Below are 18483 nucleotides of genomic sequence, written 5' to 3' on the forward strand. Positions count from 1 at the left end.
TGAAAGGGAATTCGAAGAGGCCAAACGGGGTAACGATGGCGGTCTTGGGTATGTCGTCCTCAGCTACTGGGATCTGGTGATAGGCCTTCACCAGATCAAGGGTGCTAAAGATGGTAGCACCAGCGAGGTTATTCGCGTAGTCGTTGATGTGGCGCACTGGATAGCGGTCGGGAATGGTCCTGGCGTTCAGGGCGCGATAGTCCCCGCAGGGGCGCCAAGACTGGTCTTTCTTAGTTGTCATGTGCAAGGGAGAGGACCAAGCACTCTCGGATGGCCGAGCCACCCCAGTCCGCACCATGTCCTCTAGTTCGGTCTTGGCAGCAGATAGCTTCTGAGGTGCCAAGCGTCGGGGACGGCAGGAGATGGGTGGGCCTTCGGTGGTCCTAATATGGTGCACAGTGTTGTGTTTGACTAACCGCTGGAATCCAGGAGGCTTAGTGATGTCAGGGAACTCAGCGAGCACTTGTGCAAAAGGAGAGTCCCGTAGACTGATAGATTTGATGCTAGGCTGCGTGACAGTAGCAGTTGAGCAAATGGCCTTAAGTCCAGTCTTACCATCCACCAGGCGTTGAGTGTAGCAATCTGGTAGAAGATGGTAATGGGCCAAAAAATCTGAACCGATGATGGCTGAATTAACTTCTGCCACCACAAACTGCCAGGTGAAGTCGCGCCGCAGTCCAAAATCAAGTCTAAGGTGGACTGTTCCGTAGGTCAAAATTGTACTGCCATTCGCTGCTCTAAGATCCCACTCTGTAGGTCTCCGCTGCTCCCTGAGCCAGCGGTATGGATAGCAGCACAAATCTGACCCAGTGTCAATCAGGAACTGGTGTTTCGTTACCTTATCGGTGACGAAAAGGCGGCGGCTGAGTGATTCCGTGGAGCAGTCAGACCCCGCCATTACTGACCGCTGTTCGAGTTTTCCGAGTTGTTCCAGTTGCAAGGCGGGTTGCATTTGGTAGCTCTTGTATTGAATTTTTTATGGTACCAGCACAGCCGAGTCGCGCCGCTGGCCGGGGAGTTGGTTCGGCTTCTGCTGCGCGATGATGACCTGTTCCGGGATCTGCCACGCTGCCCTCTTGTAGTCATGGCAGCAACCTGCTGTGTGAGCTGCTCGAGGCGGGCCATTACAGCGTTGAGATCAGGCTGTCCCGAATTATTAGTTACCTGACATGCTTGTTGTGGACCAGGAGTGACTTCCATTATTTTGTCAGCCAGCTCTGCAAGTTTGTCTAAGCTGATGTCAGATTGAGCAGTCAAAATTGCTTGGACTTGCCCTGGTAGCCGTCTCATCCATAACTGCCTTAAGATGCTGTCATCTTTAGATGAGCCTGCAAGAGACTGTAGGTGGCGGAGGAAAGCGGACGGCTTGCGGGTTCCGAGCTCCTCGCTGCTTAACAGTCGCTCGACCCGCTGCTGCTCCGAAACAGAGAGCCGCCGGATCAGTTCTTCTTTTAATATTTTATACTTATCATGTTCCGGCGGGCTCATGATAATGTCTTCAATCTCTCCGATTAGTCGTTGGTCAATTATGCTGATGACATGACTGAATTTAGTCATGTCTGCCTTAATTCCTGCCAAATGAAATTGTGCCTCTGCCTGGGCGAACCATACCGCTGGTCGGTCGGCCCAGAACGGAGGCAGTTTGACTGTAACACCGCATATGCCTTTTGTTGGTGCCGTGGTGTTGGATGTAGGTGTGTCAGATGTTGTAGGCTGGTTCTGCTGGGCTTGTAGAGCCGCATTTTGCACCTTTAGGGCCTCCAGCTCAGTCCGCAACTCCTCAAGAGACATTTTTAAAGTTTGATACCACAACCAAATGTTACACACACACAATCAGAACGAAACACACAGGCAAAACAAGACAATTAAAATGCACATAAATTCAGAAATTAAGATGAAATGTTTCCAAAACAGTACGAAAATCAGTGGCAAAATCAGGGTTAAATCTAGCAAATTGTATATTGACAGGTAGCAACAGGAGCAATAAATGTCCAGTTAGTATTGTTAATTAATCAGCACAGCACACACCAAACAGTTAGTAAGTATCCAAAACCGGGACGTATTTAAATTTGTATATGTAGCTATTGGTTAGTTTGTTATTATTTAGGCACTGTATATAGCGTAGCACACACACTTTTGTTCTTTAGAATAAATTATCGGACGAGAAACACTGAAAAGTTCCGTGAAAACAGTAAAAGTTTAGGTTTTACTTGCGTGAAATCGCTGACACTGGCGGGCGGGAAGTCGCTGGATGACGTTTGTCAAGTTTGACGTATGACGTTTCGTAGAGCGATCCGCACTGGCCGATGAGAATGATGCGATCTCGGCGATTGACGGCAAGTTGACAGTGAGTGCTTGTAAGACAATCCGTCCGTCTGTGGGCACCTTTATGGACGAGCTTCAACAGGTGCCAAGGTTATGCAAGGTTATGACCACGCCTTTGGTTTTCGATGCACTTTTTTCTTTAACTCCATCCAGGCTGCGCTTTGTAGATCTTCTTTGTTGATCGATCGACGTCTACGATACGAACTTTGATTCACGTATGGACGCAGACGTTTGAAGAAGTCGGCGTTCTTTCTTCGGAGTCACCAATTTCCCGTCACCGGGCAGGGATGACGTGGGAGTTGAAATGAGATGCAGTCACTTTGTATACGTTGTGTATTAGATGGCTTTGCACAATTTACATAATAAAATTACGTTATAGTATTTAATGTAACTAAAGATTACAGAGCGGCGTGTACGCCGGTGATGCTAGCTAGAGTCGACAAGATGGCGTGTAGGGGGTGGTGTTGCCAGGCTTAGGTAAGCTGTTTAAGCTAGGTGTTAACACGCCACAAGATGAAGAAGCGATCAAGCATTTCAACGAAAACACAATACTAGAAAGTGGAAGATACCATGTCAGCTGGCCATGGAAGGATTATCCTCCAGAGTTACCAACAAATTACGGATTAGCATATGGAAGACTTGTGGGGCTCGTGAAAAGACTGGATAAAGAGACGTTATCAATGTATGAAAAGACATTAAGTGATCAATTGGAAAAGAAAATTATAGAAGAAGTTCCTAACAAGAAAGAAAGGGATCATCCTATACATTATTTACCATTTCACGGAGTTATGGCTACTGGAAAAGCACTTAGACTGGTATATGATGCTTCAGCGAAAGTAAAGAATGCGAAAAGTCTTAATGAATGCTTATATGCCGGTCCAATGATGCTAGAAGACCTGACTGGATTATTAATTCAATTCAGATGCCACAATGTAGGATTAACTGCAGACGTAGAAAAGGCTTTCTTGCAAATTGGATTGAATAATAATGATAGAGATGTGACTAGATTTCTATGGCTGAAAGATACAGAAAAACCTGTTACTGAAGACAACCTTATACGATACAGATTCACTCGGGTACCCTTTGGAATTATCTCCAGTCCATTTTTATTAAATGCTACAATAAAGCATCATCTACAGACCTCTGAAGGGAATTATACAAAACAGCTGGCCAATAACATATATGTGGACAACCTACTTACAGGCACAGAGTCAGTAGATGAAGCATTAGATCTGTATAAAGAGGCAAAGGACAAGTTTTCTGAGATATCAATGAATCTTCGAGAGTGGAGTTCTAATTCAAAGGATTTTCTCAATCAAATACAGGATGTGGCTCCAGAGACCACAGTGAAGACTTTGGGCTTAAATTGGGACTTAAAGGAAGACTCACTCCAACTTAGAGCCAAAGTAAACAAGAATAATGAGATTACGAAGAGAGGAATACTCAAAACTATAGCGGCAATATACGATCCTTGTGGATTCAGTGTACCCATAGTACTGCCAGCCAAACTACTTCTCCAGCAATTATGGAAGGAAAAGGTCAAATGGGACAGCTCATTATCTGATGAAACAAAACAGAAATGGATGAGTATTCTAGAAGATCTTAAAGAAATAGAGTCAATACGTCTACCAAGAAATATGACTGTGCCAAATAGACATAAGGCACAATTACACTGTTTTACAGATTCTTCGACAGTAGCCTACGCGGCTGTAGTATATCTGGTGCAAGGAGATAACGTCCAGTTTGTAATAGGCAAGTCACGTCTTGTACCTACCAAAGATCAAGAAAATTTGAAGATACCAAGACTTGAATTACTAGGTGTTTTAATTGGAAGTAGACTTATTAAATATGTCTTCAAGTTTTTACAACTGGATATAACGGAGATGATATTGTGGACCGATAGTCAGATCGTAAAAAGCTGGTTTTATTCAGACAAACTACTGGAACCGTTCGTGTCTAGAAGAATGGACGAAATTAGAAAAAATAAAAATCTAATTGTGAGATATGTTCCATCTGGACTTAATCCAGCAGACACTGCAACACGACCAAGTACCTCAAAGGAAGAGAGAAATGGGTGGTTAAATGGACCCGCCTTCTTACGACAGGATTCAAAGACCTGGCCAAAAAGTCCAGGTGCTGAAGTTTCTCTTCTGTTGGCGGAGGGTCTGTCTAACACAGATAATCATCAAAAGGCTAAAACATTGTCTGCCGAACCAAGTCCAGTAACAAACTTAGATCCTCAATTACAAGAAATAAAACAGCTACAAGAAACAATGTTTCCGGAAGAAGTACAAGGAAAGAAAACAAGTCTAGCTCGCAGCCTAGGTCTATTCTGTGACACAAATGGAATACTAAGATGTGACGGTCGTCTTGCGCATTCAGACTTATCTTACGACGCAAAACATCCTATTCTTTTACCAAAAGAAAGCGAATTGACTGAAAAACTTATAAAGGAAACTCATGAAAAGAATCTTCATGTAGGAGTGGCTCATACTTTAAGCCTTATACGTCAGAAGTATTGGATACCTCAAGGTAGAAGTAAGGTCCAAAAAACGTTAAGTAAATGTCCAAGATGCGTGAAACACGGAGGAGGTCCGTATGAATTACCCAAGACTCCTGCATTACCGGTAGAAAGGGTGAAGTATACAAATTCATTCGCTTATACAGGAGTGGACTATTTTGGACCAATGGTCGTGAGAACGGAAAGCGGTCTAAAGAAAAGGTGGATCTGCTTGTTTACGTGTCTAGTGATCAGGGCAATACACCTAGAAGTTGTCAAGGATCTGACTACTAACGAATGTCTTATGGCATTTAAGAGATTCATAGCTACAAGGGGGGCTCCGACTCTTATATTAACAGATAATGCCTCACAATTTAGATTGTTGGGAGAAATATTAACGGAAGAAGGAAATTTTATTACTAACATAAAATGGAAATTTATCCCACAACTTGCACCGTGGCATGGAGGTGCTTATGAAAGGCTAGTAGCAATTGTTAAGCATTGCTTAAAGAGAACGCTTCAAAAACATATGCTGGAAGACAATCAACTTTTAACGATTATTAAAGAAGTAGAAGCGGTTACTAATACCAGACCTCTCACTTATGTAGGATCAAATGTAGAGCACATACTTAAACCTGCGGATTTCCTAACACCGGGAAAGTGTTTAAGTATAGAAGTACTCATGGAAGGTCTACCACTTTCAGGATCACTGATCAAACAACAACTTATAGAAGGTTGGAATCGTGGCAACAGAATAATGGATGAATACAAAGAAATGTTTATTAACCAATACTTATTAAGTCTCAGGGAAAGGTATCGAAATTCACCTAAACAGGCTAGGGTGAGGTCTCATGAAAGTCCAAAGGTTGGAGATATAGTACAAATAAAGGGTGAAGCCAAAAATAGAGAAGGATGGAAGGTAGGAAAAATTTCAGAATTAATAAAAGGAAAAGACGGTTTGTGCAGGGTTGCAAAGGTAAAAGTGGGAGACAGTGTGTTCACAAGATCCATAGCACATTTGTATCCTCTGGAAGCGGATGAAGAGGCATCATTCCAAGATTCTACGAAAGAAGAATGTGAAGTGTATGAAGATAAAGAATTACACATCCGCACTGATGGTCTTTCTCAGTCCTTACCATTAAGAACTGAAGAGAGTAACGTCTATGTTCCTACTAGCTCTATCAAAAATCATCAAAAACTAAGCAAGAATAACGAAAACGATTTAACGATGGATCAGAGCGAGTTGTTGGAGAATACAAGTTCGACACAAATTATGGAAACCACTCCAGAACCAGTTCCTTCTGGCATAGACACAGAAATGAATGATGAAGCGACGTCGAGTCACCAGGCTGAACCAAGTGATCAACGTCGAGTAGCTGCCGTTCAGGCTATGGAAAGGATCCATAGATGGACGCAAGAATTAATGTCAACTATCCAATAAACTCTATCAAAGAGGCGGGGCAGTGTCGCGAAATACGCGATGATTGTGAATGCATACATAGCAACACTAAGTCCGGAAACGGAATAGAAAGAAAAACAAAATATATTGTCGATGGTAAGTTGAAGGATGCCCTTTTTTTGCTCACTACCATAAAAATGGCAGTTTGTACTTTTAACTTTGTCCAGTTATTAAACTTAAAATCAGTGTTAGTGGCTCGGGATTTCCAGGTTTCAGCACGTAAAAGCAAGCTAAGTATTTAGAGAATAAAAAATGTATCTATACGTTGAATGCATAAAGTTTCTAGCATTAATTTCTAGCGTGGTGTTATAAATGGTCACTAAAGCTTACTCCAAGCATTTATTGGGCATGTAAGATGGCATGCAAATTAAATTAAAGTTCCAAATCATGTGTTGGTTTGAGGGATGGTATAGCCTACCAATAAAATCAGATTATTCAAATGTACATGCAAGAACGATTCGCATGATACATCTGGCTTGGCCAGGGGGCAAGCGTTTTTAAATAGTTTCTGTAAGAACGATTCACATAAATGTATGTGGCTCACCTCGAGGTTGTTTGCATGTAAGTTGGATTCGCATGTGACAGGTATAATCTACCAATTAAATAAAGTTATTACGTGCAAGTTGGATTCGCATGTAATAGTTAATAGGCACTCGTTTGTGGACCGCTGGAGCCAGCCTGTAAGTAATAGCACCGATGTGCTGGTCGCGGATCTACCACAAACTTGGACGAGTGGGCCTATAATAAGATCAAAGTAAGCGTTTTAGGTCCCATAAAACATTTGTAGGTAACATTCACAGATGTGGTGGTTGCAGACCTTAAACGAGCTCTAATGTGTATGGGCTTTATGCCATTATTTAGGATTGATATACCATGGTATAGGGCAATCTAATGAGACCAGGTCAGTGAACTGCTCAAGCCATAAGCGTTTGGCAAGGTAACTTATAAACAATCAGTGATGAAGAGTATAGCTATATTGACTGCCACTCTATGTAACAATCCTTATAAATTTATTTAGGAAATATTTAGTGATTCGGTTGGAATCAATGTGTTAATACTTTAACAGGTCGTGGGGAGAATCATTGTGCTCTGCTCACCTGCAATCTTAACCTGGAGTTCTGGGCATCCCGGGCCATGTCGTGAGAAGCAATTATAAGGTAAGGATGACCATATTTCTACCGTACAGATTAAAGCCTCATTTATCATAATGTTAGATTTTGTATGTTCATAGACAAAGTTACATAATAACACCAACAAGCGAAGCAGGTAATATGTAATTACTGAGTTATAATTTATATTGAACTAAGGCATAAGCTATAGTGTTGAAAGATCTCATAAATTCCACTATTAATTTTATCATAAATAAAATGTGTGCCAAATTCATCCCCGTTGGTACAGGTGTCATCATAATGACACCATTCCGAAGTAAAAACACATAAAATATGAAGAAAAAAAATACTTTTTATAATTCCTCTTCACACTTAAACTGCTGAACCAATTTAGTTAAGGACTGTATCGTTTATTATAAATACAACTTTACTTAGCCGTTTTTTCTGGTATTATATTTTTATTAAAAAATTACACATATAGTTTAATTAGTGCTTTAATAATAAGTAACATTTCGTCCTGGGGGACAATGGGGGACAAATGTTACTCGCGTCCGCAGGAAGTACCCACCACTACCCTGCACGTGTCCCCTGGGTGGTGCTAAATGAGTAACGCCTTTTTAAAGGCAACAAGGCAATCAGAGGCTATCAGAAACGACCTACACAATGGCGAATACATGCGATATTTCTACACCGAGAAGATGCTCTACCCAGAGCCCTCAGACAAGGGATGTCGGACCCTCAGTACGCATTCTGCAACTAAACATAGAAGGTATAAGTTTAGCCAAAAGTGACTACCTGTCAAAGGTACTAAAGGAGTGTAGAATTGACGTTGTTAACATCCAGGAGACACACACAAAGGATGACGCGGATCTTGAGAGAAGAGCAAAATTACCCGGGTACACCTTAGTTAAAGCCATACACCATCCCAAACATGGCATATCCACCTTTGTCAGGTCAACCATCTCAGATGTGCGGTTTGTCACCGCCGGCGCTGAGGACTGTGTCTACTACATCGTCATATTGGTGGAAAACATCTCTATAACAAATGTTTACAAATCCCCGAATGCTTCATGGCCTACGGTACTACTTCCTGTCCAACCACATCCGTCCGTGTACGTCGGCGACTTTAACAGCCACCACACAAGCTGGCGATATGCAACAATAGACGCGAATGGTGAACGCGTAGTCCAATGGGCTGACATGCACAATTTGCACTTGATCTTTGACGCTAAGGATAAAGGCACTTTCCATTCTGCTAGGTGGAAAAAGGACTACAATCCGGATTTGGTGTTTGTGTCCAGGGATCACCTCGACCGTCCACTCCCCTGTAGCCGCTCAGTATTGTCGAATTTTCCCAACAGCCAGCACAGGCCCGTGTTCGTGGAGATTGGTGCAAAGATACCTCTAAAACGCTCGATGCCCCTACCGAGATGGAATTTCGCTCGGGCGGACTGGAACAAATTTAAGGAACACTTAGACCTGAATCTGTCCTCTGCTAATTTGGATCCGGTAGCCTCCAACTACAGCTTTTTCAGTGAACTCACTTTCAAGGCGGCAAAAAGTAGCATACCGAGGGGTTTTCGGAAAGAATACATTCCAGGCTGGAGCCCTACAAGCGAAGACCTCTACAATGAGTTTCAGACTTCAGGCCTCCCTACCACTGGCGCCAAACTCCTTGCTTCCTTAGACGAGAGTCGTAAAGCTAAATGGGAAGCTGCTGTGGAAGGCATGGATTTTAAGCGGTCCAGCAGAAAGGCCTGGAGAACTCTGAACAGCCTCACTGGAAAGCACGCGCCTAATGGCACAGTATGCCCGAGTGTTCATCCAGATTCCATTGCATCCAGAATGGTTGAGCTCACGCGAGCAAAACGTGATGATGTCTTCACTAAAAAAATTCGGAAAGAACTCACAACGCTCAAGAAGAGCTCACCACTAAACCATGAACTGGCTGGACCCTTCAGCATAGACGAAACCATCAATGCCATCAAGCAACTCAAGAACAATAAAGCTGCTGGCCCTGACAAGATGTTCAATGAGTTTTTAAAGCATATGGGACCTGTCGCAGTTAGCTGGCTTGCAGCTATGTTCTCAAACGTCCTGGAAAATAATATCCTGCCAAAGGAGTTTAAACTAGCAAAAGTGGTCGCAATGCTCAAACCAGGTAAACCTGATCACCTTACCGAAAGCTACCGACCTATTGCTCTTCTTAGCTGTACGTTCAAGCTGCTGGAACGCCTTATCTTAACACGGATAGAACCTTTCGTGGAGCCTGTAATTCCACCTGACCAAGCTGGTTTTCGAAAAGGCAGAAGCTGCGTCGACCAGGTCTTGTCACTCACTAACCACATAGAAGCCGGTTTCCAAAAACGCCTAAAGTGTAGTGCAGTCTTTATCGACCTCACAGCTGCCTACGACACCGTGTGGAGGCAGGGTTTAATCTACAAGATGCTAACAGTAATTCCTAGCAGACAAGTGGTCAACCTAATTTCCAATATGCTGTCTGAAAGAGTTTTCGAGGTTTTCCTGGGTAGCAAAAAGAGCCGAAAACGCAAGCTTAACAACGGCCTCCCACAAGGCTCAGTCTTGGCACCAATACTCTTCAATCTGTATATCTCTGACCTTCCACGTACAGACTCTGCCAGGTTTATATATGCCGACGACATCGCACTCGTTACCCAGAGCAAAGACTTCGAGTCGGGAGCCCAAACATTGACATCGGACTTAAGAGCCCTGGCCGCGTATTTTAGCGCATGGAGACTCATGCCAAGCACGTCTAAGACCGAGGTGTCCTGTTTCCATCTCAGTAACCAGCTGGCCGGCTATCAGCCAACAGTTTATATGAATGGCAAAGCTCTTAAATACAACCCCTGCCCCAAGTACTTAGGCGTCACCTTGGATAGGTCATTGACATTTAAACACCACCTATCAAAACTCTCTCAGAAGGTCGCCACGAGGAACAATCTTCTCCACAAACTATGCGGCACGAGCTGGGGAGCTTCAGCTGATTGTCTACGCACCTCCGCAATCGCGCTTGTGTACTCGGCAGCAGAATACTGCGCACCAGTGTGGCTTGAAAGTGCACATACCCATACAGTGGATGTTAAGCTCAACGAGACCATGCGTTGCATCTCTGGCACTATCCGACCCACACCCGTCCACTGGCTGCCGACATTGAGTCACATTGCCCCTCCTCACCTACGGCGACTCCAGGCGCTGAAGAGGGAGGCGGAGAAGATCACTAATAATCCCGCAATGCCTGTCCACGAGGAATTCTGCCGCCCACCCCCTAGGCGACTGAAGTCCCGGAACCCACCCTGTGCCGCAGCTGAGAACCTAAGCAGCTTTAACGTTTCGGATAGGTGGAAAGCGGAATGGTCTGCTTCGGCAACCCTGAATAGCCTTATATCTGATCCGACTAAAAAACCTAAAGGATTTGACCTTCCTCGAAAAATCTGGTGCCGCCTGAACAGGCTGAGAACTGGACATGGCCGCTGCAATTCAGCCACACACAAATGGGGATGGACGGCATCCCCACTTTGCGAATGCGGAGAGGAAGAGCAGACCACCGAACATATCTTTCAACGCTGCCCACTCCACTCATACCCTGGGCCTGCTGAGGATCTGAACACCGTAACGCCTGACTTGGTTGCTTGGCTTGGCAACCTCAAGGCTACACTTTGATTGCCCTTAATGCACAAAATTGCCATACGATTAAATTAAAAAAAACATTTCGTCCTGGGAGATCACGTAAAGCATATGGTTTGGACAATATTTACCCAATCCTCCCGAGTAACTACAACGATTTTGGACAAATACTACAAGAAAATTTACGGTTTGCGAACAAGACGAGATATTACACAAAAAAAATCGTACTATGTAAACAGCAATTACATATGATTCGTAAAGCGAAACATCTGGGCATAGTCTAATCATTTCTTTTAGTTGGAAAAAAAGTTTTGGATCTGTGCTTGGTGGCCTTTTAGAGAATATGGCATGTTACTTACGACAACCCCGACTTTGGTATACAATATAACCATCATGGAGCGTTTCTATCGACCTGTTCTAGCCATGGTTCAACGCCATGAATGTCCGTTAGGCTTTGGATTTCGGTAGATTCTTTTAGCTGTTTCCCTCATTTCGCTGGCGTCAGAAATTGACGGGCATCCAAAATGTTGCATAAAAAGTCGTTTTCATGTAAAGATAAAAAATCACCACATTTATTCTGTGGATGTTCAATTGAGCAATCATGAAAAGGACACTTAGATGGCATATTTTGGCAGCATATTAACCTTTTGTTTCTTTAAATCGTACCAAGGAATCGGTGAAATAGTCTCAAATTAAGCTCGATAGGCTTGTCCAAATTACAATTGCTAGACGGTATTAAAATCATCATAAAGTCCCTAAAATAAAATAAATGTAAAACCTTCTTATATCAGATATGGCTTAAAAATACCCCCAGAGTATACCTTAAGAACATAGTAATACAAAATAATACACACGTCAACAGTTAGACCAGGTTTTATTTGTATTTATAATAAACGATACAGTCCTTAAACCCACATTATAGACGGGTCTAACGCGGGTAGATATGTGAGTTAATATGTGTTCAAAACGCGAAAGTTTAAAATATTCAATTTACAGTACAGAAATAATTTGAGTCCCAGGGAATAACATAGCAAACTTTTAATCTCAAAAATTATCCCTTAAGGATGTGAAAAGGGAGGAAGCAAATGAAGCTTTATTTGTAAGTATATAAAATAAAATAATATTAATCATTTATCATTTATCATTTATCATTTATTTTTCGTGATAAACTTAGTGTACATACAAAAGTAACATGCAAGGCTTTTAATACAAACATAATTACAAATTGTTTACCACGAAATGGGCTCGCCTCAGCATAATGCTGACCCGAGAGTCGGCGCTGGTCTTCCGGCGAGTCCATTTTGGTGGGCCACGATCGCAGCTGTACGGCACGGCCTCGTAGAACTGAACGCAACCATGCGGCGGCTGCCAGCGCCATCTGGCCTACGGGTGTGACAAATGACAGATAACCTAAAAGGCAATGCCGCACAGACAGGGTGCTAACAATAACAATTGAGAATAATAGAACATTTCAAACATAAAACACATGGAATAACTGTGAAAACATTACAAATATTCGGATACAAACAAACAACATAAATAAATAAGACTACATACGTGATTAACGTTAAAAAAGGTTACCAAACACACTGTTTATTCTGTTTACCAAAGTGAGAAGTGAAGGAGAGATCAAGAAAATATCTCTTACATAAAAGGCAGATAAAACACACGCGCAAACAGACAGCGATAAAGAAGGGATATGACAGCAAAACTATACATACAGACGCATTGGGTTACTTACAGTGAGGAAAGGACATAAAAAACAGGTATTTATTATTATACAATTGCATTGCTATTTAGGATATACATATTAAAATTCAATCTAAAAATATTCTATTTATAATTATAATTACCTTAATATAATTATTGACGAGTAGTTATATTCGCCAGTATTACATTAAAAGCAACTGGTGTCATGCCTTAAAGTTTCCTGTTGCCGCTGGTGTTGTAGTGTGAATATTTTGAGTTTGGCTTTAAAACTTATAATACTTTCTAGGTTCCTGAGAGGGGGTGGAATGTTATTCCAGCAACGGGTGGCCATGTACTTGAAACTCCCACGGAAGGCAGCTGTAGCATGTCGAGGAGTTACCAACTGCACGCTGCAATTACGTGCGCCAAGTGATCTACGAGTGGACATCCAAGACAACTTCTCAAAAAGATATGACGGAGATTTGTATTTTACAATGCCGAATAGAAGACCTGCTAGATGAAGCTTTCGACGGTGCAGCATTTTAAGAACACTGTGTTTATTTAAGAAAGGAGTCACATGGCCTCTAGGTGGGATATTGAAGCAGAACCGGGCGCAAGCATTTTGCACCCTCTGTATAAGTCGCTTTGTTTTTGATAGGAGACGTGGACCATACACTAAATCCATATAATTTAATTTGGAAAGAACAAGAGCTTCAACTAACTGAGTGCGCAAGGTTTCGTTGATAAATGGTCGTATATTATATAGTAGTTTGAGCCTGTAAAAACAGTTTCTAACAGATTCAGTAACATGTTTCTCAAACCTAAGTTCGCTGTCCATAATCAAGCCTAAATTTCGAGCCTCATATACGCGTTCAATGGGTTCACCTGATAGGATTAGATCTACAGTAGGTCTGATTATGTTCAGCTGATTTTTGGTGCCAAATATTAGATATTTTGTTTTAGAAGGATTGAGCATTAAACTATTATCTAAAGCCCAAGAGGCTATACTTGCAAGGTCTACATTAAGTTTTTGAATAGCAGTGTCGATTTCAGAAGGTTTACAAGTAATATATATCTGTATGTCATCTGCATAAATATGATACTTGCAGTGTGTGATGTGAGTTGTGATGTCTGCTGTATATAAGATGAACAGGATTGGGCCGAGTATCGACCCCTGCGGAACACCTCTGGAAAGGGGCATTTTTCCTGAGACTTTGGCCGGTCCATCACTTGAGGACAGCTTTACATATTGGTGCCGCAATGTGAGATAACTATGAAACCAATGCAGAGCACTATTATCAAATCCATAGTAACTTAGCTTCGATAGTAACAGGTCTATATTAATACAGTCAAATGCCCTGGAAAAATCAAGTAGCACAAGCAGTGTACACATACCCTTATCTTGTGAGCAAAGAATGTTGTCCATGACATCAAGCAGGGCCGTCACAGTACTGCGCCCCTTCCTGAAACCTGATTGTACATCTGGTAAGATCCCATTGCTCTCAATATAATCGCTTAATTGTGTGCATACAATCTTTTCCAGTATCTTAGACATACAGGGTAGTATGCTGATAGGCCTCAGCTCCTTTAGTTCGGATGGGTTAGTGGTTTTTGGCAGTGGGCGCACAATAGCCACTTTCCAGGTGTCAGGAAAAGTGGATGTTAAAATAGAGGTATTTATCACATCAGTCAATAAGTCAACAGTATATGGAAATGTCATGAGTAGCATATTTAAATTAATTAAGTCATGTCCCTCTGCATTCGATTTGAGCTTAGACACAATTTTTAGTAACTTATCGGTGCTAACTGGTCTAATGTGAAATATAGACTTGTTATACCTGTTGAATTCAAAGTAAGTTAACTGAGAAATAGTAACTTGTGATGCCATTGGTAAGTCCAAAAAATGACTATTTATAATATCGGGGTCACTGAAAGTGGGTGGCAATTCTATATTATTATTAGGCAGAATAGTAGATTTAAGATTTTTCCAAAGTGATTTAGGCTCCTTAATTTTATTATTTATCTTGTGGTTAAAGTATGCCGATTTTTCATTATATATAGCCTTATTTACAGTTGACTTTAAGTCCTTATAATACAGTTTTTTGCTCTCTGAACCTGTCTTATGATAATCTGCGGCAGCCTTATCACGTATACGCATCATTAGTTTCACTGTGTCAGTGATCCAAGGATATGAGGGGCCTTTTACTATTGATGTTTTGATGGGTGCATGCATATCGAATAAATAAACTATGTGCCTGCTTAATGCTTCGACCTTATCATTTACGTTTGGCATTGCAGACATCAGATCCCACCCCACACCACGCAAATCAGTATCAAAGAGTGCGGAATTAATATTATTAATGGGCCTGTACAGTATAGTGTGGGGCTTAGGTTTGTTCCGCCTTATAGTGAACTCGCACATAACAATACAGTGCCCAAAAAGTGACCCTACGTGCTCAATATTTATTTTTTTCGCATTTAAATCGGTGCAAACCACGTCAATAAGTGTTTGGCTGGTATCTGTGAAATGTGTTGGCTCTGTTACTATTTGTGCTAAATTAAAGGTAGATAAAAAATTGTTAAGCTTTGTTGTTTTGATGTCGTTTACAGTAAATAAATTAATATTAAAGTCACCTAGCAGTATTAAATGGTCATAATTATTCATTGAGCTAATCGTGTCAGATATGGCGTCTAAAAATAGGTCAACGTCCTGCCAAGGTGGGCGATACGCTGTACCTACTACAATTTTTTTACCTTGAACAGTCATGTGTATCCACATTTGTTCAATCGTCCTATGTTTAGGATCTACGGGATGTGGTAAGTTACGAGCAGTGACATTACGCTTTATGTAGAACCCAACCCCCCCACCACGTGACCTCAGACCATGTGGTCGCGGGGTGTGACGTAACCTGCACCCCGGGAGCACAGGAGCCCGACACTCATCCCCCCCTCTCAGCCAGGTTTCATTAATAGCTAACACATCCATGTCCAATCGAGTGCAAGTCGCTATAAAATTATCGTGATTTGTGCCCAATGAGCCCGCGTTGAACAAACCGATTTGTAATTGATTTCTAGCTATTTTGCAATAAGATAAGTGGCATAATAGATAATCGGACAGCAAGACAGAACCGGTTTTGCATTGTAACCAAGCGCGGTGATCGGGAACGAATTTAGTTTGAGGTTAGTTATGGAAAAGTGTTTTTCGGCGTATAGTTGTATAAAATATGTAGGGAGTCGTGTAAATACAATAGAATGTGCTACAGAATATAATGTGCTAAGTGTGAACATTGTGTTTTGATTAAAATAATGAGTGCAATGCGTGTATGTATTGTTTTCGTGTAGTGTGCGTTTTTCAATGGTGTAATAAGTGTGTGGCGGCAACAGTAACAGTGGCAGACAAACAATGGTGGTTGACAAGAGAACTAGCAAACTACAGGTCAAGCTAAATAACATGAGCAAACCTATCGTGAGCCAAAAACCCGATCCAGATCCAGCTCGGTGCGTATGCGGTGTCGAGGCGAACTCGTGCCCGCCTGCTGCCGTGCGAAGATTTTTCCGTCTCGGGTCCAGACGTACCGCCAAGAGCGCTGCTGCTTCAGCTCCCGAGCCTTATAGAAAAGACGTCGATTGTGAGGAGTCAACCGTTCGTTGACGTAGAAACTGCACGTTCGCCCGGGGATGCCGGTGCCTTCCGTGGTGGCACCACGGCGCACCCGCGCAGCCTGCAGCAGGCGATCCCTGACGGCGCGGCGCGCCAGGCGCACCACGAGCGGTCGCGGCCGGCCTACGGGTCCCTGGATACCTTCCTGCAGCTGAGGCGCGCGCCCCACACGCGCAGCGTCGACGATGTCGTGCTCGGTGAGTTCGACCCCCAATTTCTTGCTCAGGGTTGTCACTAAATGCACCGCGCTTTCGCCGCTACTCTCTGGAACACTAGTTATTTCAAGGTCATTTAATAGCAACTCCTGGTCGCGGTCATTAAGCTCCAGCCTAAGTTGCGACACAGTTTCGACGAGAGCGGTGTCAGGGGCGGCGTCATTAAATTGGGGTCTGGTCTCCAAAGACTCGACACGGGCACTTAGCGCGTCGACGCGGCCCTCGCAGCTGTCGATCCGCCTGTCGCAACTGTCAATCCTAGCTGTTAGACTCTCCAGGGAAGTACGAAGAGCGTGTATCTCCTGGCTCATCGCACGCATCTCCTCGCGGAAAAGTCGGAGCTCGGTGACCAGCAGCTGCATGTCGGTGACACGGGTCGAGTCCATCCCGTTATCGCGCGGAGTGGTGTTGTGTGGATGCCCGTCCGAATAGGACACCTCCATGACGGAGCTGTCACCCACGGTCTCCGCGGGGCTCATAACGAACTGGGCCCGCCCGCCCCGGCACATATTTACATTTGCACACCGTACGGGCGTGTTTGTGTTGTCCATCTTAGGCTCGGCACATTTGCACTCTATACATTTCCACGAATTTTTTTGTGCCGGTCCCATGCTACTATAAACGACTTCTGAAACATTCGCACAAATAAGGTCGTACGGTTTTTGGCAGTTGCAGCAGTTCAAAAATCTCCCGTTGGTTACTTCATTCAAACACCCTCCACAGCTTGCCATTGTGACTTCTACTGTACGCCTTTGGAATAAGGTTCAAATTCCAGCGAAAATCACTAACACACCGTACTTGCGCACGCGCAGTTACTAACAGCTGATTCGCTGTCAGCAATAATCTATCAACCGCATCTAGATCGATAGTGCTCGTCAAGGCAAATCTATTGAGCCCAAATACGATGGAGTTATGATGAGTAGATTCGGAGTTCTGGTGACCAACTCCTGACTCCATCATGAGAACCTGGGCTTCATCTAGATCGATGGTGCTTGTCGGGGCAAATCGCATTGATCCCAAACACGATGGAGTTATGATGAGTAGATTAGGACTTCTGGCGACCAACTCCTAACTCCATCTCATTAATGGAGTCAGGAGTTGGTCACCAGAAGGGGCTCGTGACTCTGGACATCATCTAGATAGATGGTGCTCGTCAGGGCAAATCTAATGAGCCCAAACACCATGGAGATAATGAGTAGATGAGGATTTCTGGTGACCAACTCCTGACTCCATCATGAGAACCTGGACTTCATCTAGATCAATGGTGCTCGTCGGGGCAAATCTATTGAGCCCAAACACGATGGACTTATGATGAGTAGATTAGGACTTCTGGTGGTGGTGGTGGTGGTGACTGGTGGTTCATCATGGAGTCAGGAGTTGGTCACCAGAAGGGTCTCATGACCCTGGACCTCATCTAGATAGATGATGCTCGTCCGGGCAAATCTAATGAACCCAAACACGATGGAGTGATAATAAGTAGATTAGGAGTTCTGGTGACCAACTCCTGAGTCCATCATGAGAACCTGGACCTCATCCGTGGTGTTCGTCAAGGCAAATCCATGGAGCCCAAACACGATGGAGTTAAGATGAGTAGATTAGGAGTTCGGTGGCCAATTCCTGACTCCATCAAGAGAACCTGGACATCATCCAGGTCGTCCGGGTATAATTAAAATGCAAACCCTAACCAGAATTCAAGTAACACTGAAAATCTATCACATAAGCGAGAGTCGGTTGTTAAAATTTAATATGGTGTGAAAAATGTACTCTCCCTTGGATCAAGATTTTCTAATCATAGTATACAACAGTTCTCGGAACTCGCTCAATGTTTACGAAGCAATGAGCGCCTGACGATCGAGCGCAGGTCCGTTCCCTAAGCGCGC

The 18483-nt window shown here is 43.2% G+C and overlaps 3 protein-coding genes across 3 annotated transcripts; 1 reads left to right on the plus strand and 2 right to left on the minus strand.

The window, feature by feature from the left end:
- Positions 1-897: 897 nt before the first annotated feature.
- Positions 898-1791, minus strand: LOC134673634 (uncharacterized). Its single transcript, XM_063531633.1, has one exon. The coding sequence runs from the start codon at positions 1789-1791 to the stop codon at positions 898-900; it is 894 nt and encodes a 297-aa protein (XP_063387703.1).
- A 1214-nt stretch (positions 1792-3005) lies between these two features.
- On the plus strand, positions 3006-4465 carry LOC134673635 (uncharacterized). Its single transcript, XM_063531635.1, has 2 exons — positions 3006-4066; positions 4357-4465. Exons 1-2 carry the CDS (start codon positions 3006-3008, stop codon positions 4463-4465), a joined length of 1170 nt encoding a protein of 389 aa, XP_063387705.1.
- An 11723-nt stretch (positions 4466-16188) lies between these two features.
- LOC134673063 (uncharacterized) lies at positions 16189-17092 on the minus strand. The gene has a single exon (XM_063530999.1). The coding sequence runs from the start codon at positions 17080-17082 to the stop codon at positions 16189-16191; it is 894 nt and encodes a 297-aa protein (XP_063387069.1). The 5' UTR covers positions 17083-17092.
- Between the last annotated feature and the right edge of the window lie 1391 nt (positions 17093-18483).

Source organism: Cydia fagiglandana, chromosome 18 (genome assembly GCF_963556715.1).
Source record: "Cydia fagiglandana chromosome 18, ilCydFagi1.1, whole genome shotgun sequence".
In the NCBI taxonomy this organism is placed as follows: Eukaryota; Metazoa; Arthropoda; class Insecta; order Lepidoptera; family Tortricidae; genus Cydia; species Cydia fagiglandana.

Bases quoted from the DNA above. Each gene is read 5' to 3' on its own strand.
- LOC134673634 (XM_063531633.1), bottom strand. From the start codon at position 1,791: ATGTCTCTTGAGGAGTTGCGGACTGAGCTGGAGGCCCTAAAGGTGCAA.
- LOC134673635 (XM_063531635.1), top strand. From the start codon at position 3,006: ATGTATGAAAAGACATTAAGTGATCAATTGGAAAAGAAAATTATAGAA. The intron at 4,067-4,356 runs GTTTGTAATAGG...TTAATCCAGCAG, and splicing joins GTGCAAGGAGATAACGTCCA to ACACTGCAACACGACCAAGT.
- LOC134673063 (XM_063530999.1), bottom strand. From the start codon at position 17,082: ATGAGCCCCGCGGAGACCGTGGGTGACAGCTCCGTCATGGAGGTGTCC.